Source organism: Lontra canadensis, unplaced genomic scaffold (assembly GCF_010015895.1).
Source record: "Lontra canadensis isolate GAN:19392208 unplaced genomic scaffold, GSC_riverotter_1.0 scaffold107, whole genome shotgun sequence".
Classification (NCBI taxonomy): domain Eukaryota; kingdom Metazoa; phylum Chordata; class Mammalia; order Carnivora; family Mustelidae; genus Lontra; species Lontra canadensis.
In genome coordinates, this window is record NW_022631101.1 from 6,628,616 (window position 1) to 6,650,133 (window position 21,518).

At 41.5% G+C, this 21,518-nt stretch overlaps 1 protein-coding gene across 1 annotated transcript in view; it reads right to left on the minus strand.

Annotated features, from left to right (window-relative positions):
• Positions 1-1,672: 1,672 nt before the first annotated feature.
• LOC116856126 (zinc finger protein 345-like) overlaps positions 1,673-21,518 on the minus strand; it is a 53,511-nt gene continuing 33,665 nt past the window's right edge. The window contains exons 2-5 of the mRNA XM_032839403.1: positions 19,695-19,754; positions 15,317-15,443; positions 14,740-14,835; positions 1,673-3,791 (exon numbers count right to left, since the gene is read on the minus strand). Of these exons, the coding sequence (XP_032695294.1) occupies positions 1,747-3,791; positions 14,740-14,835; positions 15,317-15,443; positions 19,695-19,709 (2,283 nt within the window). The 5' untranslated portion in view covers positions 19,710-19,754 and the 3' untranslated portion in view covers positions 1,673-1,746. The remainder of the gene's footprint in view (positions 3,792-14,739; positions 14,836-15,316; positions 15,444-19,694; positions 19,755-21,518) is intronic.

A 21,518-nucleotide genomic window follows, 5' to 3' on the forward strand; every position in this document is an offset into this window, starting at 1 on the left:
GCTATTTTGTGATTTGAGGATTTTAAAAAAGGGAATACTTAGATTATTTTCTCTTTCTGTCTTGTGTATCTACTACATTGTTTTCATTTTGTGATTACCATGAGGCTTAGTAAAGACATCTGATTGAAGTCTATTTTAACTTCTTACAACCTTAGTTTTGCATACTAACACGCTTTCAGGACTCTGGTAATTCTCTAAAAATATGGATGTACGAGTGTATGTCATTTTACAGAAGTTAGCTATTCTCAGATGTCTCTCAGGATTTCATTTCAACCCCATCAACTCATACTCTCTAACAATTACTATTGTGAAGACTGCCATCTTGTTTTCATTAAAAACACCAATTAGTAAAACATGTAACTGGTAATGGTCACAATTTTTTTTAGTTTTAATAAATGGAGAATGATGTTCTGAACACCTACTTCATGAGGACCTATATCAATGTCATAACCACAAGAGTAATATTCATTTAGATTTTCCTCATATTTCCATGGAAAATTAGATATGCATGAATCCCACCTAAAGAAGAAGGGCTTCTCATATCCCTGATGCAACACCAATCACCAACATAGTTTCACACACTCACTAGAAATAAATGAATTTTCTGAAGAGTTCTAAGAGTAGAAATACATTAATAATTGCATGTCACAAATCTCATACAGGGTCAATGGAAAGACAAACACATTTAAATTATAATGAAAAAATCCCCCTTCTATCTTTTGAAGCATAATAGCACATACATTACCTAATTAAATTTGTATTATTTTTTTACGTAATCTCTGAAGAGAATGACTGGTGTCCTGCTTTATACTGTGAATTCTGTGACATTTATTGACATCTGATTTTCAATTAAATGTTTCTATGTATTTTTCTCTTAAAAGTTCCTTTTCTTCTCTAAACTCTGATGTTTTCTAAAGTGTAAGAGAAAGTCTTTCTTCATTATGTTTGTACGGTTTGAACCAAGACTGCATTTTGGGATACCGAGTAAGGGCTGAATTCCAGTTAAAGGCTTGGCCACTGTCTTTACATATTACAGTTTTGCTCCTGTATGATAACGACGACGTTGAACAAGTTATGACTTCCATCCAGGGGTTTGTCATGTTCTTTCCATTTCTAGTATTTCTCCTCAGTATGAACTCTGTGATGCTGAGTTAAGTGTTGAGCAATCCAAAAGCTTTACCACATTCTCTCTTCTTTCTTTCTTAAGATTTTACTTATTTATTTGAGAGAGTGAGAGAGAGAGAACATGACACGGGGGAGGGTCAGAGGGAGAAGGAGACTCCCCACTGAGCAGGAAGCCCAATGATGCAGGGCTCAATCCTGGAACTTCAGGATCATGACCTGAGCTAAAAGCAGTTGCTTAACCAACTGAGCCACCCAGGTGCCCCACTTTACCACATTCTTTACACTTATAAGGTTTCTCTCTACTATGAATTCTGTAATGCTGGGAGAGGCTTGAGCACTAGGAAAGGGCTTGCCAAATTTTATATTTATAAAATCACCTCCACTATACATTCTCTGATAAGGAACAAGGGTTTAGCATTGCCTAAAGGTCTTGCCACATTCTTTACACATATATATTTCCTCTCCAATAGGAATTCTCTGACACAGACTTAAGGTTTAGCAGTCCTTCCAAATTCTCTCACAGTCTTCAAATTCCTACTGGAGACTTGCTCCAGTAGGAATTCTGTGATGTTGTGTAATATATGACTGCGGGATAAAGCGCTGGCCACATTCTTTACATTTCTAAGACTTCTCTCTAGTATGAATTCTGTGATGCACACTAAGGGCTGAGTTCCACTTAAAGGCCTTCCCACATTCTTTACACTTAAGAGGTTTCTCTCCAGTATGAATTCTTTGATGTTGAGTAAGGAATGACTGATGGATAAAGGCCTTGCCACATTCTTTACATTTGTAAGGTTTCTCATTAGCATGAATTCTCTGATGCTGAGTAAGGCCTGAATGGAGGATAAAGGCCTTGCCACATTCTTTACATTGGTAAGGTTTCTCTCCAGTATGAATTCTCTGATGCTGAGTAAGGCCTGAATGGAGGATAAAGGCCTTACCACATTCTTCACATTTATAAGGTTTCTCTCCAGTATGAAGTTTGTGATGTACACTAAGGGCTGAGTTCCACTTAAAGGCCTTCCCACATTCTTTGCACTTAAGAGGTTTGTCTCCAGTATGACTTCTTTGATGTTGAGTATGGCTTGATTGATTGATAAAGGCCTTACCACATTCTTTACATTTGTAAGGTTTCTCACCTGTATGAATTCTCTGATGTTGAGTAAGGCCTGAATGGAGGACAAAGGCCTTGCCACATTCTTTACATTGATAAGGTTTCTCTCCAGTATGAATTCTCTGATGTTGAGTAAGGTGTGTCTTCCTCCTAAAGGCCTTGCCACATTCTTTACATTTATAAGGCTTCTCTCTAGTATGAATTCTGTGATGCTGAGTAAGGTGTGAGTGCTGCCTAAAGGCCTTCCCACATTCTTCACATTTGTAAGGTTTCTCTCCAGTATGAATTCTGTGATGCTGAGTGAGGCTTGAGTCATGGTTAAAGGCTTTGCCACATTCTTTACATTTATATGGTTTCTCTCCTGTGTGAATTTTGTGATGTTGAGCAAGGGCTGAGTGCTGCTTGAAGGCCTTGTCACATTCCTGACATTTGTAAGGCCTCTCTCCAGTATGGATTCTGTGGTGTTGACTAAGGTTTGAATGCTGGCTAAAGGCCTTGCCACATTCTTGACATTTGTAAGGTTTCTCCCCATTATGAATCCTGTGATGTTGATTTAGGCTTGATTGCTGGATAAAGTCCTTGCCACATTCTTTACATTTATAAGGTTTCTCTCCAGTATGAGTTTTGTGATGTTGAGTAAGGTATGATTGCTGGTTAAAGACCTTGCCACATTCTTTACATTTGTAAGTTTTCTCTCCAGTACAAACTGTCTTATGTATATGTATTCTTGGTGGCTGACTAAACATGTTCCTGGGCTTCTTGTATCTATATGGGTTTTTCCCCACATGAATTACTGAATGATCACCAACACTGGGGGACTGGTTAAAATCTCTTTCATAGTCATTAAATATATAAGGATTCTCTTTTATATGCATACTGTTAGACAGAAGGTTGGATCTTTGATAAAAGACTTCCCCACATTTAATATGTTTGAAATGGTTCTCGGCAAAATGAGTCCTCAGGTGTTTATTAACATTTGAGCCTTGATGAATTTTTTTCTCAGATTCACTTCCTTGAGCAATTCCCTCTCCATTGAAAATGCTCTGGGAATTTGTAAGGGTTGAGTCTTTAGTGAAGGACCTCACAAATGGATCCCACTTAGGAGTTGTTTCTCCTTGTTGAAATCCCTGAAGTTTAGAAATATTTGAATGAAAGGTCAATCCAATCCTATTTTCAAAATTGTTCAAATCATTATGTTCATCACAGGCTAGGTAACTTTCCAGATGTTCCACATTCTCCATCCATAAATATGTACGTTTGAGTATTGGATTGGAGCTTCTGCTGACAGAAACACCCTGTTTTGCAGAACTAATGGACTTAAAAAGGAAGGTTTTACAAAATATTTTGTATCTTTCACCATTATGGACAGTGAGATTCTCATTATGGGCAGTAGTCTCAATTTGGATATGTCCTTTATGATCATTATCCCAGTCTATCATTAAATGTAACTTCTCAAGGACATTGTGCTTATATTGGCCCATTGACACATCTTGAAATGAAGCTTCTTTGCATGGCTTTGGCAGGAAGCTCAGAGTGCCCTGTGAAGATACAGCTGAAAGATATTGAAAAAACAGAAAAGTAAAGTCATTCCACTTAACTACTTTCAGATGAATATATGGAGGATGTCTAACATAGCAACCATAAAATCAATCAAAGAATGTCAGCACGATGGCTGAGTAGGAAGCATCAGGACTTTGTTCCTCCATGGACACATAAACTTGCACACAACATACTGACTACACAACATCACAGAAAAGTCTATAGTATTGTCAGGGTCTAACACAAATCACTCTCCTCTATATGAAATAATCATGAAAAGTACCATTATATGAGCCCAAAATCAGCAGAAGGAAGGAATATTTTCAAAGACTTATTAGAGAGAGAGAGCACGAGTGAGGTAAGGGCCAAAAGGAGAGGGTCAAGTAGATTCCCTCTGAGCAGGAAGCCTGACACAGGATTGAATCCCAGAACCCTGAGATCATGACCTCAGCTGAAGTCAAATGCTTAACTGACTGAGCCATCCTGGCACCCAGTGGAAGAAATGAAATTTAAACATGACACAGAAATGAACAAATACAATTTAGCAAAAAATAGGAAAATAACTAACAACAGAATTGGTTTTCAGAAAAAAAGAAAAAATCAAAACTGACAGACCATTCAAGTAAGAATGAAAGAGAAGACCAATTAAATCGGATGTAAAACAGACATAGTGTAACTCATACCACAGAAATACAAGTAATTATAAGGCAATGACACTAATTATATGCCAAGAAATAGATACCAATAAATGAGTGTAAAAACCAAAAAACATATAATCAACCTGGACTCCATCATGAAGAAATATTTTTAAAACTCTTCACTGATCTACAACTACTCAGTAGATTAAAAAAGTCATTTAAAATAATACCTAACAAAGAGAAGTCCTGTGCCATAGGAGTTCACTGCATAATTCCTACAAATATATAACGAGAAACTAGCTGAAATCTCCTCAATCATTTACAAGGAGTAAAGAGAAGCGAGACCATGAAAACACTCTCTGTGACACCAGCATTAACATGTTATCAAACCCAAAGGAGAGATGCTACATGTAAGGCCTACAAACTACTACCTGTGAGGAAGATTCCTTGAAAGTTGACAATAAAATAATCTAAATCATGAGATGCCTGGGTGGCTCATGGGTTAAAACCTCTGCCTTCGGCTCAGGTCATGATCCCAGGGTTCTGGGATCGAGCCCTGCATTGGGCTCTCTGCTCAGCAGGGAGCCTGCTTCCCCCTCTCTCTGCCTGCCTCTCTGCCTACTTGTGATCTCTGTCAAATTAATAAATAAAGTCTTTAAAACAAATAAATTGAATCAAAAGCACAATTTACCATTTTACAACATAATCAAGTGTGAATTCAAGGGTGTTTCAACATACGGAATAGTATCAATTTGAGACATTTACAGAATGGGTTTCAAAAATGGCAATGATTAGGAGCACCTGAGTGGTTCAGTTGGTTAAGCATCTAACTCTTGATTTCAGCTCAAGTCATGATCTTGGGGTCCTGGGATGGAGCTCATGTTGGGCTCCATGCTCAGTGGGAAGTCTGAGATTCTTTCTCTCTCCTCCTGCCCCTCCCCGTTTGGGAGATCTCTATCTTTCTCTAAAGTAAGTTAAGTAAATGTTTTTTAAAATGTCGTGATTGGGATGCCCAGGTGGCTCAGTCAGTGAAGTGTCTGCTTTTGGGAACATGACCTGAGCCAAAGGCAGAAGCTTCATTAATTGAGCCACCCAGGTACCCCTCAACTTTTTCTTTTTTTTTAAAGATTTTATTTATTTGTCAGAGAGAGAGAGAGTGAGCACAGGCAGACAGAATGGCAGGCAGAGGCAGAGGGAGAAGCAAGCTCCCTGCTGAGCAAGGAGCCTGATGTGGGACTCAATCCCAGGATGCCCGGATCATGACCTAAGCCAAAGGCAACCACTTAACCAACTGAGCCACCCAGGCGTCCCAACTTTTTTTCTTAACATTACACCACAGGGAAATAGAAAAAAAAAAAAAAAAAAAAAAAAGAAAGAAAAAGAAACTTAGCTGAAAGTCAGGAGGAGGAAATACCAAAGCGAAATCAGTAATAAATAAAAGAGACACCAGAAAAAAACAATAACATTGAAAGCAAAGCCCAGTTTTACCAAACAACAAACAAAACTGGCAATACTTTAACATTACTTAAGAAAAAAAAGGAGAGATGACTCAAAAATGAAAATGAGAAATGGAAAAGAAAATGATATAACACTTAACCACAGAAATATATACTGTGATAACAGACTACTATAAACAATTGTATACTAACAACTCAAACAAATTAGGGGAAAAAGGATAATTCCTACAAATGCGGAAGTTACCAAGTTTGAAATACGAACCTTGAACCTAAGAAATAGCAAGTCTTCTTAGACCAAATACAAAAATAAGAGTTGAATTTGGAATAAAGATAGTCTCAGTACAGAAAAGTCCAAGTCTACATGCCTTCATTGATCAATTCAAACAAATACCAATAAATAAATAAATAAATGATAAATCTTAGAAATAGCAGAATGGAGGGAACACAATCAAAATCATGCCATGAGGCCAGCATTATCCTGGTACCAAAGCAGGATAAAGACAATACAAGAACAAATATGTCTATTTTTTAAAAAGATTTTATTCATTTATTTGACAGAAAGAGCACAAGTAGGAAGAGACACAGGCAGAGAGTGAGGGGGAAGTAGGCTCTCTGCCGAGATGCGGGACTCGATCCCAGGACCCTGAGATCATGACCTGAGCCGAAGGCAGAGGATCAACCCACTCAGCCACCCAGGCGCCCCCCAAAAATGTCTATTTTGTCCGATGTAAGTATTGTTACTCAGGCTTTCTTTTGACATCCATTTCAGCCCCTCTCTTTCAATCTGCAGGTGTCTTTAGGTTTAAAAGTTCATCTCCTACAGGGGCGCCTGAGTGGCTTAGTCAGTTTAGCATCTAACTTCAGCTCAGGTCATGATCTTGGATCCTGGGATCGAGCCCTCCATTGGATTCCCCACTCAGCATGGAGTCTGCTTGTCCCTCTCCCTCAGCCCCTCACTCTGCTTATGCTTTCTCTCAAGTAAGTGAATCTTAAAAATAAAACAAAAATGAGGCTTCTATACGCAGCATATAGATGGGTCTTTTTAAAAAAATCCATTCAGACACCCTATGTGTCTTGACTGAAAGAAAATATACTATACACTCCAAAGTAATTATTGAGAGAAACGTGTTTATTGCTATATTATTCCTTGTTTTGTCACTGTTTCTGGAGATATTCTCTGATGCTCTCTTGTCTGTATCACTTTTGCTATCTTACCTGTACTCAAGATTCTGCTTTAACATTTCTTGCAGGGCTGGTTCACTGATCAAGCTAATTCTACCCCTCTATGGTAAACTTCATCAGCCTCTCTTCTGAGCCACCTTTTCCTTTCCTTCTTCCTGCCACCATGTCAAACATCTTCTTGGAAATAGCTCCCTCTCTGACAAATAAGGCAGGTACAATCTGCTTCTGGTTACAATGCTGGATTTCATAACCTGGACTCCAGTCAATCCACTGCCTTCAAAACTATCAAGTTTTACTGTTACCTTACTATTTCCCACTGTTCATGGTACAGGAGCTCTGTTTTTAACTCAGGTTTCCTCCTAAAATCTGACATTGCCTAATATGAGCATGGACATAAAAATCCACTGCACTTTCCAGTATTCCCCAAAGAATCCACTTACGGAGAAAAGCCTTAATGAGCCATGTGGCCATTACTACGTACACTTTAATGGTGAGACATGAGAGAGAGAACACTGCAGGGAAAACAACTGAAGAAGCTCGCACAGAAATGACTGCTCTTCATGTGTCTTCTGGGCTGCTCAGCCTGTGAGGACTCCAGGATTCACTTCCGAATGCTGGGTTCCTGCTGGGAGCTCTCACCTCTCCCCCATGTCCTCTCCTTTCTCTAGCATTGTGTTATAGATAAATTCACTTTCCTAAGTTTATATCCTCCCATGAATACATAGGATTACCCTAATGTGCAGAGTAGGTTAGCTTTCCTTTACATGCAACTTCCTGAAAAGTAGTTTAAGTGGGGCGCCTGGGTAGCTCAGTGGGTTAAGCCTCTGCCTTCAGCTCAGGTCATGATCTCAGGGTCTTGGGAGCAAGTCCTGAATCGGGCTGTCTGCTCAGAAGAGAGCCTACTTCCCCCTCCCTCTCTGCCTACTTGTGATCTCTCTCTCTCTGTGTCCAAAAAAAAAAAAAAAAAAAAGTAGTTTAAGTGACACATGTTTAGGCATATCTGTATCTGGTTTTTGTTCTTTTCTTCTCTCTCTCTTTTTAAAGTTTTTATTTATTTATTTGACAGAGAGATAGAGAACACAAGTAGGCAGAGTGGCAGGCAGAGGGAGAGAGAGAAGCGGGATCTCTACTGAGCAGGGAACCTGACGTGGGGCTCAATCCCAGGGACCTGGACTTATGACATGAGCCGAAGGCAGAGGCTTTAACCAACTGAGCCACTGAGGTACCCCAGAAACCCCAATATCTTAAAGGAACATCTAGCCTATCTACCTGAACTTTGCCATGGAAGGAGCTATCTCTATTTTCCTATATAGTGAACAAATCTGTGCTCTATCCAAAAGCAAGACACTACCACTATATTCCAAAGCTTTTTAATACACAAACATCAATGGAAAGACAAGAAGAAAAACTTCCAACGCCTCCATCCACAAAACATGGAGAAACATAAACCCACAGAGAATCGTCTCCCAACAAAATCCCCCACTCAGTTTGACCCCGGCTTGATTCCTGCCTAATTTTCCCATGTGTACACCACCTCGTCAAACACTTCTGAATCTGACACAGGATCTGGAAGAAAATCTATCCAGTCTGCATCACTGAAACCCTGTTGAAGACTATGATCTGCACGATACAATACAGAAGAATCGTGTGAACCCTTATGTTCTCTTCTCAATGTCTCCGTAGGTCTTGCATTTGGACAGGTAAAGAGATCCCAATAGTAAGAATCTACCTTAAATTTCTGTAGTGAGGGGTGCCTGGGTGGCTCAGTGGGTTAAGCTGCTGCCTTCGGCTCAGGTCATGATCTCAGGGTCCTGGGATCAAGTCCCACATTGGGCTCTCTGCTCAGCAGGGAGCCTGCTTCCCTCTTTCTCTCTCTCTCTCTGCCTGCCTCTCTACTTGTGATCTCTCTCTGTCAAATCAATAAAAATAAAAAAAAAATCTTTAAAAAAATGTTTATAAAAAAAAATTTTTGTAGTGAGCTTCTAAGGGAGAGTGGTGAAGAAATTGCACAAAAGCATACAATTTACATGGATCTGAAAAGATGAGAGGATTTTATGTTTCTTAGAGGAAGAGTAAGCCCTGCATATAACAGAATCATGGCCCATGACAGTAAAAGGGCTAATGATTGGGAAACACGTAGGAATTAGGGCAGAGGTGTTCCAGGAACCACCAATGGAGAATATTAACAACAGCAATGTAGACATAAAAGATGCAGGAGATTGAGTCAAGTGAAACAGAAGGAGAAAAATACTTTGGGAGGCTATGAACTTAGGTGAAGATCTGGAGGAAATGCTGATCTTATGAATACACTCGACCCACTGCTTGTGCCTGTACTGGATGAAAATTAAGGAACCACTGGGGTGGCCCATGAGCTCACAACATGATTTCAAGGAATAGTAACAATGGGTGAGTAACAATTGCTGAGTAGAGCAAATGTATAATTTTCTTCTGATATCCACGATGGTTCCCAAAATAGGTTTTCCTTCAGCATGTTTTGCTGCTCATTTGGGAGTGACATATGGAGGAAAATGAAAAGGTCATGTACTTGGAAGTCTTCACTTTAGCTCCTTCCAGGCAGCATACATAGGGCTAATCTTAATGGTCTAGAAGACACTCGAGACCCACAGTGTACTACAATGGACACACTCCTGGCCACTCTGAAAATACCAAAGAAGTCTATATCCAAAATCATGACAGAAATCTCTTCACCCAAAAGCCATCACTCTTTTAAAGACAATGACCAATGAGTTGACTAAACTCATGTTTGGCAGTAAATTCTGTAGAAGTTAACCCATGCCCAGTGAGATAATGGTAAAAACAGCTCTCAGTCTGCCAAGATTCCAGCTACTGTCCATGACAAGTAGATTACTGCTATCACCAAGCCCTGAGAAGGCATTCTGCTATGGGAATACAGGAATGATCATTCAAACAGCAGCCAGATGGTTCACATGGTCGTGCAGTGACTCTTGATCTCAACGTTTTAAGGTTAAGCTCCATGTTGATTACAGAGATTACTTACAAAGTCTTAAACAATAGAAAACTTCAGTCACTACTCAAACCACAGAAGATGTTGTTTAATACATTTCTGAGCAAAACTGTAAGATAATTAATGATGTTATTAGAAAAACACAGCAGATTGTGTCACTGTGGTCTTGGCATAAGAGAACATTTTTACAAATGGTTAAAAAAAAAAAAACATCACTAACCATGGGATGTCTGGGTGACTCAGTTGGTTAAGTGTCTACATTCAGCTCAGGTCATGATCCCAGTACCCTGGATCGAGTCCCAAATCAGTATCCTTGCTCCGCTGGGAGACTGCTTCTCCTGCCTGTTGCTCCCCCTGCTTGTTCTCTCTCTCTCTCTCCCTCTGACAAATGAATCAAATCTTTTAAAAAAAGAATTTATCCATTTATTTAGAGAAAGAGCATGTGAGAGCACCACAGGGGAAGGGTCAGAGGGAGAGGGAGAGAGAATCCCTAGCAGACTCTGCTGAGCTTGAGCCCAACGTGGGGCTCTTCCAAGACCCCAAGATCATGACCTGAGTTGAAATAAAGAGATGGATCATTAGCTAAGCCACCCAGGGACACCTCTCTGTTTTACTTTAATGTAAATAATGACTCCCTAAACACTTACTCCACCATGATTTATATCACTCTTACACATCAACCACAAACGGCATCTCCATGTGGGCTTTCCTCATACACTATACACCACAGCCTCCTTAACCTTCTGTGCAAAGTGGCACGAATGAACTCCCCATTATACAAGAGCCGCTCGTGTCTCTGAGGCAGCAATGATAAAATCACTTTGCATGTATACAAGCAATAAAGGCACAGCATGAGATGATTTAAGAGTAAAATAACATTTGCCATGTGAAAAATCTCAAATGTGGTCTAAAGAAAAGGAAGAGACACACTATTATCCCTCCCCAGACAATGATCATCCCTTGATCCTCTGAGGCATATTAACAGATGCAGCTCACAGAGTAACATGGGTTTGAAGGGCCTGGATCCACTTACACCTCGATTTTGTTGATACCTACTGGGTAGTGGTCTAAAAATGTTTTCTGTTATGATTTTCTTAATATTGACTCTTCTTAAGCCTACCTTACTATAACAATACCGTATAAAACACAGGGAATACGGACTATTTGTTTTAGGTCAGGGTTCTGGTCAACAATGGGCTCTTTCTATGGAAAGCTAGGTGTGATTGGATGTTTGGAGACCCAAGAGTGAAAAGCAGATTGTCAATTGTGTTAGAGTTGACACCCTTAATGTCTGCATTGTCCAAAGCCAAAATGTTATTGATTTAACTGTTTGAATTTTGCATTCTTTTCTATAATAAATACCCTACTTTAGAATCATGTCTGGAAAATGAGACTAACTTACTGCTTTCTGCTGTGACTTTTCTGATTTCATATAAATGTCATTCCATTACATAGTTCGCTAACTGCTCACAACTTTTATGTTTTTTTTTTTCCTTCACTAAGACTTTTTTCTTAAGTATATACTAAAACATAGGTTTTTCATCCATCATTATATTTCTGGCATTTCTATCCCGTATGCTTTCTCTGAGGTTGAGGAAGATGAAGTTCATTGTGAAGACGCTGTCTACATTCTGGACATTTTACAGTATCTCCACAGGATGTATGATCTCATGTTGAAGAGTCTAGATTATGAAATAAAAGCTTTGCCACATTTTTTACATTTGTAGGGTTTCTGTCATCATGCACTCTCCGATGCTTAGAAAGTTGTGGTTCTGCCTAAAGGCTTTGCCACATTTTTTTCTTTTTTTACCTTTATCGATCTTCTCACCAGTATGTGTTGCCTTATGTTGGTAACTTTTAGAATGGTAGTCAAAGGCTTCGCCACATCGAACAAAAGAAGTCCCACAAACGAACCCTCCGTTAATGAAGAACTTATTTGCATGACAAAGAACTAATCATCATAAAGATGCACATGGAGAAAGGAACAGAAAACAGATATGAAACTCAGTGAGACCAGAAAACGGGTCATGACCAAAATGTAAACCCAAAGAGACGAAGTATAACAATCGGCCAAGCAGGAACAGGGAGTTAAAGAACACGATGACGGAAGTTAAAAACACACCAGTGGGTCACCCGCAGACTTGCTCAAGCAGAAGAAAGAATCAGACAATCTAAAGACCCTTGTCTTGAAGATCAAAGAAAAATGTCAAAAAGGACAGTCTGGGGACTCATGGGACACCAGTAAGTGGACTGATATGTACATTAAGGGGACCCCATAAGGAGAGGAGAGTAAAAAGGGGGGAAAGAGTTGACATGAAGAACTAAAGGCTTCTACTGCACACATAAGTGGGAAAAAGAGACAAATTCAACCACCTCACTAATTCATAGTAGGATAAATGTCAAGACATGAACACACTGACACATTATAATAAACCTAACAAAAGGGGCGCCTGGGTGGCTCAGTGGGTTAAGCCTCTGCCTTCAGCTCAGGTCATGATCTCAGGGTCCTGGGATCCAGCCTCACATCTCTGCTCAGCGGGAAGCCTGCTTCCCCCACCTCTCTGCCTGTCTCTCAGTCTACTTGTGAGCTCTCTGTCAAATAAAAAATTAAAATAAATAAATAAATAAACCTATCAAAACTCAGAGGTGAGGGGCACCTGGGTGACTTAGTTGGTTAAGTGTCTGCCTTCGGCTCAGGTCATGATCCTGGGGTCCTGTTATCAAGCCCCACAGAGGGCTCCCTGCTCAGTAGGGAGCCTGTTTCTCCTCTCCCTTGCCTGCCACTTTCCCTGCTTGTGGGTGCTCTCTCTCTGTGAAATAAATAAACAAAACCCTTAAAAAAAATCTGAGGTGAAAAGGGAATTTTGAAACAGCGTGACAAAAGTAACTCACCTTCTATGAAAAAGAGCTGCTATGAGAGTATAACTGGAATTTTCAGCAGACCTTACAGGAAAAGGGGAGTGCGATCATGTATTCAACTACACGCAGAGTAAACAATCCACACCAAGAACAACCCACCTGGCAGAACTGTGCAAATGAGAGCCACGCCAAGCAAAAGACCCTCTGATTGACCAGCAGACCTGTCCCAAGAAATGTGAAAGGAAGTCTTTCTGCTCGAAATAAAAGGATTTCAAAAGAGCAACTGAAAGCACGTGACAACACAAAACTCCTGCTAATATAAATATTTACACGGTTCTGGAAAACTGTACTGCTGTAATGAGGTAGCACGGGTTACCCGTATTTCTGCTATAGAAGTTCTTAAGCAAAAGCATAAAAATCATAAATTGACCTAATTAATTACACAACATAAAAGACAGAATTTCTGATAGTGGTAACATAAAGTAGGTTCCGGGGTGGAGAGGGTGAAGTAGAAAATTTTCCTATAAAACTGACTTTGGTTTAAAATGGTTTGCTATGTAACTTTAAGATGTTTTAAGGAATCTCTAATGTAACCAGAATGAAAATACATACAGAAGTCAGAAAAGTTAATGAGAATGGTGTCAAAGCATATCACGGGAATAACACCACAGTTAGGACAAAATATAACACCTCGACAAGGTACAGAGGTATAAAAAATGTAAAAATTGCTTTTGATTCACCAAAAGTGCTTCTCATGCAAAGAGAATATAAATTCAACATAAATAGATATTGAAATTAATGCCAATATTACAACAACTCACTTAGTTGTGAATGTTCTTTTTTTTTTTTAAAGATTTTATTTAAGGGACGCCTGGGTGGCTCAGTTGGTTAAGCGGCTGCCTTCGGCTCAGGTCATGATCCCAGCGTCCTGGGATCGAGTCCCACATCGGGCTCCTTGCTCAGCGGGGAGCCTGCTTCTCCCTCTGCCTCTGCCTACCACTCTGTCTGCCTGTGCTCATGCTCTCTCTCTCTCTAACTAATGAATAAATAAAATCTTTAAAAAAAAAAAAAAAAAAAAAGATTTTATTTAACAGAGATGACAAGTAGGCAGAGAGACAGGTGGGGGGTGGGAGTGGGGAGGAGGTGGGCTCCTTCAGGAGAGCCCAATGTGGGGCTCAATCCCAGGACCCAGAGACCATGACCTGAGCTGAAAGCAGAGGCTTAACCCTCTGAGCCACCAAGGTGCCCCGAAGAATGAATATTTGAAGTGAAATAAAGGATTATATTCAATCATTTTAGGGAAGTGCTTTGTTAACTGATGAACTTACTGAGTCTCAGTTTTATATGTTTAAAGCCTCCATAACATTGGAAAGCATAAACCAGAAACTACGTGGGTCTATCTCCAGTGTTCCGGGGATTTCCGCACCAATCCCCAGTATACCCACCACAACGTGGGCACAGTTTCTCACACGAAGCAAAACAGAACTTAGAAGAGACTTAGCACAGAGACCCTCAGAAATAGGGAGATTTTCCCAACACCCTCAAAGCAATGGAAGAGCTCTCAGATTATGGAGACCCTCCCAGTCGAAGGAGAGTCTCCTGGTCCTCCCTGGGGACATGATGGACCATCACTGGAGCTGAAGCAGAATCCTTAGAGAAAATAAAAGCATGATGATGTTGGCTCACAGATGTCCCTCTGGGAGAGACAGAGACATAAGACGGGGCTTCTCCAACTGATTTTCATTCAAGCAGAGCTACTGGAACCACATTTGAAGGTTTACCTTCCTCCTTCAGACTTGGACTTCACCTCTGTCATCCGCTTCATCCATTCCCACCTACCTGGATCAAAGACCACTGTCTTCTTTCTCGTCACATCCCAAGGGTCCTTCTTTTGCTCCAAAAAGGAGACCAAATCAGGCTTTGACACAGTGAGACCTGTTTAACAGAGAAACCGAATACACATATTGCTGGAGAGTCTTTCAATCCACACTGCACTTAGCAGGGAAGAGAGAACATTGCAGAATTCTAAAAGATGATTTCCCAAACACTGTTGACCAGCAGCCCCTGTAGAACATGAAGGACTTTCAAAGAGTCACATCCTAACTTGCACTTCTAAGTACTGCTGATATAAGGAGTGAAAATTGGAGTTTAAATGCAGGCAGTACCATTTTATGCCACGCCAGGCTTTCAACAGCCGCTGATCTATAGAAATGTTGTTACCTGAAGGAAGGGGAGGCTAAAGCTGAAAAGCAATCGTCAGGAGGATTTTTGTCTACACCTACCAATCCTTACTTGTGTTCCTAAGTGCAGTGATCTGATCTCCAGTTATACAAAGAGGAATCATCCAAGAGACAGTCTTCAAAGGAGAATGAAACCCTGAGTGTGGTCTGGGAAATCTGGAAGGAGTCATTCTCACCCAAGAAGAGGAGGTGTCTGTAGTTCTCCAACATCACATCCCTGTACAGTTGCCGCTGAGTGTGGGTCAGGCGTCCCCACTCCTCCTCGGAGAATTCTATGGCCACATCCCTGAAGGTGAGCTGTCCCTGCAATAAATACCACAGTCACCAAGAGGCCATTGATAGAGTTCACAATGGTCCCTGAGTTGAAAGTTAATGTCACCAGCTAGACCCCAACACCTGACCGTCACTGCTTATCTGACCGTACCCACCAAACTTTATCCCACATTTGAGTTAACCTCTTCATTTCACCTTACCCTTTACTTTAGCCAAAACACCCCATGGAGAGAGGCTCCTGTGGTGAAAACAGAAACCATGCAATAAAAGGTTAATGACTAGGGGCGCCTGGGCAGCTCAGTGGGTTAAGCCTCTGCCTTCAGCTCTAGTCCTGATCTCAGGTTCCTGGGATCCAGCCCCACATCGGGCTCTCTGCTCAGCGGGGAGCCTGCTTCCCCCTCTCCCTCAGCCTCCCTCTCTGCCTGCTTGTGGTCTCTGTGTGTCAAATAAAGAAATAAAATCTTAAAAAAAAAAAAAAAGTGGTAGAGTAGAAAACTGTCACGGTGATTAACTCAAGAACCATTTTCATTCACATGAGACTTACAAATCACATTATGGATGATGCTGCCTGTGTTTTATTCCCACTATCAACACAAACACATAGAATGATACAGATAAAACAGCTATTACTGGGGTGCCTGGGTGGCTCACAGGGTTGGGTCTCTGCCTTCGGCTCAGGTCATGATCTCAGGGTCCTGGGATTGAGGCCCGCACTGGGCTCTGAGCAGAGAGCCTGCTTCCCTCTCTCTGCCTGCCTCTCTGCCTGCTTGTGATCTCTCTCTCTGTCAAATAAATAAAATCTTAAAAAAAAAAAAAAAACAGCTATTATTTACACGGGTAGTATGATGAGGGATACAAGCAGAAAAATGTTTACCTTTAACTCAGAAGGCTGACCCACAGGCTTCCTAGTTCTGCTAAGAATAAAAAATATACTAATTGCTACATTCTTTTTTTTTTTTTTAAGATTTTATTATTTATTTGAGAGAAAGAATGAGAGAGAGCGAGCATGAGAAGAGGGAGGGTCAGAGGGAGAAGGAGACTCCCTGCCAACCAGGGAGGCTGATGCAGGACTCCATCCCGGGACTCCAGGATCATGCATGACCTGAGCCCAAGGCAGAGGCTTAACCCACTGAGCCACCCACGTAACCCTGCTTGCTACATTGTTAAAGGGTCTCTTGACTCCCTGTACATCTCACCAATATTAATATCAAATTGAACAATAACATCGGAGAAATCTTGCAAAAGTAGTTTTAGACGTACAAATTCGAACAAACATTTGTGATCTAATACTCTGCGCACCTACCCTCCCCACTTGAACACTGAGCATATAACCACCAGCTTCATGCAGCCGACCTGCAGCTCCTTCTGCCCACAGGTCCTGTGCCCAGGCTACTTCAATAAACCTACTACTACCTCAGGTACCATACAGCATCTCCAGAATTTTCTCTTGACCCCTGTGCTTGAAGATCCCACTACACAGTATTTCATCAGACGCTTTGGTTTCAATCATCATCTGTCACCTTATTTCAGGATTTTAAGATCCTCAAACATGTTAATTATGTGATTCTTTTTTTCTTCTTCTGAAAATACAAAGGAGGAAATAGGGTGCCTGGGTGGCACAATGGGTTAAGCATCTTCCTCTTGACTTCGGCTCAGATCATGGTCATGATCTCAGGGTTCTGGGATCTACTCCGCACAGAGTCAGCTGGAAAGTCTCTCCCTCCCCCTCTGCTTCTACCCTGGATCAACCCTCCCTCTTTCTCTCACACACACCATTTCTCTCATTCTAAAATAAACATAAACAATATATTTTTTTTTTTGAAGAGTATGTCTATGACATGAGTGTGGAATCAAGTAAAAACTCACAAGAGGGAGGTCTGACTGAGTCAGATGCTCTACTTCCAGAAGTCCGTGCTACCAACTACAGCAAGGTGGGAGCCTTCATCTGCCCAGTGCAAACTCATGTGAGGTGGCTTGTGAGCAAATGGTCAAGAAAGGATTCTTAAGGCATTATTGGTTAAAAAAAAAACCAAAACCCTATTTTTATTAAGCCTCAGGGACAGGACCCATTGGCATAAAGAGCTGCAGTGGGATTTTGAGAAGGCATTGTTTATATGCTTTTCCGTTAAGGGGATAGAGATAAAAGAAATTTCGAAGGGATTTTCATATATTGAATAAAACTTACAGGATCCTGGAGGTCTGGCTATTGTCCACCTGAGGTAGCTTTTGCCTCTAGCAAAGCATTACACTAAGGCACCTGTGAATTCCTTGAAGAAAGTCACACTTTGCTTGTCTCTAGTATTTATCGGTGGGTGGCACGTTGTAAGGACATTTCATTTTCCTCTACATTTCTTTTGCTTTGTGCTCCTGATCAGACACTACCAGCGAAGAGAAACTAAGGAATTTCTAGCTGAAACGTGATGGTTTCTGCACATCACTCAGGAAATCCATCAAAGACCCTCATGAATGTAAAAAGGAACATAGGAGCATTACTGGGGGGCTGTCTGGCAGAAAGCATCAAACCATTTAAAGAAGTTAACATCAGCTGTGATGAAACAAGTTGGTATGAGTGCCTAAGGCACACTGAAGGACCTGTGACCTTTGAGTAAGGGACTGGCGGGGATGGGTGGGGATGGATAGGTCATGGGCTAAGTGACCAGGCTCACCAAAAATCCCAGGAATGAGGAGGCACAAGGAAACCAGAGATAAGGGAACAGAACCAGACCACCTTGTTTGTTTTAAACATCAGAGATGAGATATTCAAAGGAGAAGTAATCATGCTGCTATGGGGGGTGACATCAAGAAGATTTAAGTGCCCTCGTCACTTTTTTATAAAAGACCAACCATAAAAGTGCTCTGTGGCAACCCGTTCCGGACCCCTCTCACTCTAGAAAGCTCTCTTTCTGTTCTCCCCTTCACTTGATACACTATCCCTTTACCATTTTGTGTCCGAGTCTTTCTTCTGCTCCAGACAGACAAGAACCCTGCAAAGGTGTGTTCTTTGTTGAGGCCACTTTTAGGCAAACAGGCTTGAGCACTGGACTGGGAAAAAGCCCGGTGACTACCCGCCTGAACTGGGACGGGCCCATCAGGCGACCCACCCCCAAACAGCCATAGGCCCTAAGTAACCGATGGGCTACTTAGAACCAGGTCCCATTCCCAAAACAGGTTATATTCCATCTGTCTCCATAACTCCTCATCTTCCCACTATAAAAACAGGTCCCTCCCACCACCTCCTTGCAGACAGCCTCTCTCCTAGCTCCTGTTCCCTGCTCCTTTGCTGTGTATCCAATGAACTTCTAGCTCCTTTGTTCTGCCTCAGGTGTGTTCTCTTGCTTCCCCTAGCCCGGCCCGCACATGATCATCACCGGACATTTAAAAGCCCCCCATCTGATCAAGAGACACCCCACGTAGGCACCGCATTCTTGTATTCCCTAAGAAGCAAGTCAGAATATCAATGAAATTATGGGAATACACTGGATTTATGCACACTTCAATCACATATACTTTCCCTGTCCTGGAATATATAGTATATTTTAGATACAGTATGTTTTCTACATGCTAAAGGGTATGGACCTCGCCCCCCCCCCCTTTTTTTTTTTTTTCAGAGAATGTTACACATTTTTCTGGGTCTCATATCTACTGCTTATCTGTGCATTTTCTTACTCCTAGTCTATACAGAGCTGTAAGGCTTCCAGATGGGACCAAAATAAGACCATTTTCCTCCACCGCTATCTCAGGACCAGACCCCTTCAGCAACAGGAATCCTTAAACCCCTTCCCCGTGGATCTGTCACCAAGGGATTATTTTCAATACTGGCAGACAACAGTTTTTGTTTTCTTTTGTTTTTTTTTTAGTTATTTGACAGAGAGAGACACAGCAAGAGAGGGAACATTAGCGGGGACATGGGAGAGGGAGAAGCAGGCTTCCTGCTCAGTGGAGAGCTTGATGTAGGGCCTAATCCCAGGACCCTGGGATTATGACCTGAGCTGAAGGCAGATGCTTAATGACTGAGCCGCCCAGGGACCCCTCAAAGTGACAACTGTTGATGGCCTCTACTGGAAGCCACGTTGGAGAGAAGGGTTAGAAGGCTCTGGCTTATAGGTGAGAAGTATTTTTAAAGACCTAATTTTGAGTATCATTTCTGGATAGTTTCAAAAATTAGGTGTAAACATAAAGCAGAAACATCAGAACTAGAAAAGTCAGATTTGCAATTTCTAAGTGTGAGGAATTTCAGGAGAAAAACATGACTGGGCCTCTAAACTCAGACGCAAGCCTTACCTGAGAACTGGCCATTTCTTTTTTCACTTGGTCCTTTGGCGTTCTTCCTCAGAACAGATTCTAGGAGAAATCACAGCAGCGTCAGGAGAAAATGCCTTTTTAAAGCCACCGACAGAGCCTCTGCACCTCTAAACCACTCGCCTCCAGGAAGGACTTTGAAATGCAGAAAAGGTCCAACTTCCTAGCCTTTTGTATCAAGAGCTATTCAGAAATAATGAATATCTCCTTGGAAACTAATCTTTGAGTTTTTCCTTCTCTGCTTTCAGGGGGCCTCCCAGCCACAGACACACTCACAAATTCTGGGAGAGCAGAAAGAAAGAAGTGTGCTGCACGGACCTGATGCTTCTAGAATCACTGGGCGGAGGCCATGTTACCTCTGCTTGAGCCAAAGCCTGAGCTCCGCTGTCTTCTATTCAGGGGAAGCCCTCCTGCTTATCGGTGGACTCATCTAGAATCGCCTGGAGTGTTTCACTAAAACAACACCGTTTTTTCCACCCTCACCAACGGACAGAATCTGGGTGGGATGCTCGGAGTATGACCATTTTTGAAACTCCACACAGTGTCCCTACTGGTAAGCGTTGGGGGAGGTGACCAGACAAAGCACAGTGACCAAGTCCATGATTGTTACTGCTATTTAATCCGTGCCTCGTCCACTGGTGAGAGTTTCTGGAGACTGACACTTTGTCCCTCTTTCTACAGAACAGAGGGAGACACCCTCACAAATGGAGCTTGTCCTTAACAAATGCAAATCTGTTTTACCAAAGGCAACTTCTGCAGGGTTTCAGAGCTTTTCCTTTGTTTCTTTAAAATAAGCCTTAGGCCAAAGAGACCTATTTTGTGGTGATAAAATGCTCCCCTTGGTTAGCAAAATTTATTTTCATAAGTCACCGCCAAATCATTTTCCAAACTGAATGTACTTTTTAAATTCCCATTGGTGTAGAATGTTGTGGTTCGGAGTCCATGGCCAAGGAAGAATTCTTGAGATATCTTTGATGCAAAAGGTGGTTTTATTAAAGTATGGGGCAGGACTCACGGGCAGACAGAGTAGCACTACGGTTGCAACAGGTGACTGATTATATACTTTTAAGCTGGAAGGGGAGTAAGGACAGCACACACCTACGAAGTATTTTGGGAACACCCAAACGTTGTTCCAGGATGTTGACAGGGCTAGCTATTTTTAGGAAATGTTCATTTGTTTCTGTTCAGTAAACCCTCAGTCATTAGATACTTCAGAGGTATACCAGTTGGCCATATGTTTGGGGGATAATTGCTAACGTGTATCTTGGGAGGTAGAAATAAAGGAAGTTTCCACAGGACTTTTCATATGTTAACGTAGACTCACAGGATCTTGGGAGGCCGGGATAATGTTATTCTAAGATTGTCTTTTGTCCTTAGCAAAGAGTCAACATGCAAGGCAGTTGAGCTCCCAGAGGAAGGTCACTCTACCTGTTTCAAGGACTTGTCAGTGGGCTGCTGGCAGTAAGGAAATCAATGCCTTTGTTTCCCACAGTAGTAAATGGGAATTCTAATTCCTCAATATTTTCACTTAAGTTTAGCTATCCTAGAAAATGTTCCGTGGTTTCTCACTGTAAATGTGAAGTTATCTCACTCCGGTTTCCCTGGTAACTGAAACTGAAACCATTTAAAAGCATCAAGCAGAACAAAATCAAAATGGCTGCCTTAAAACACGGCGGTGGGGGGGCATTTTTTTTAAAATAAATCTTTTTTTTTAAAGATTTTTTATTTACTTATTTGACAGAGATCAACAAGTAGGCAGAGAGGCAGGCAGAGAGGCAGGCAGAGAGAGGAGGAAGCAGGCTCCCC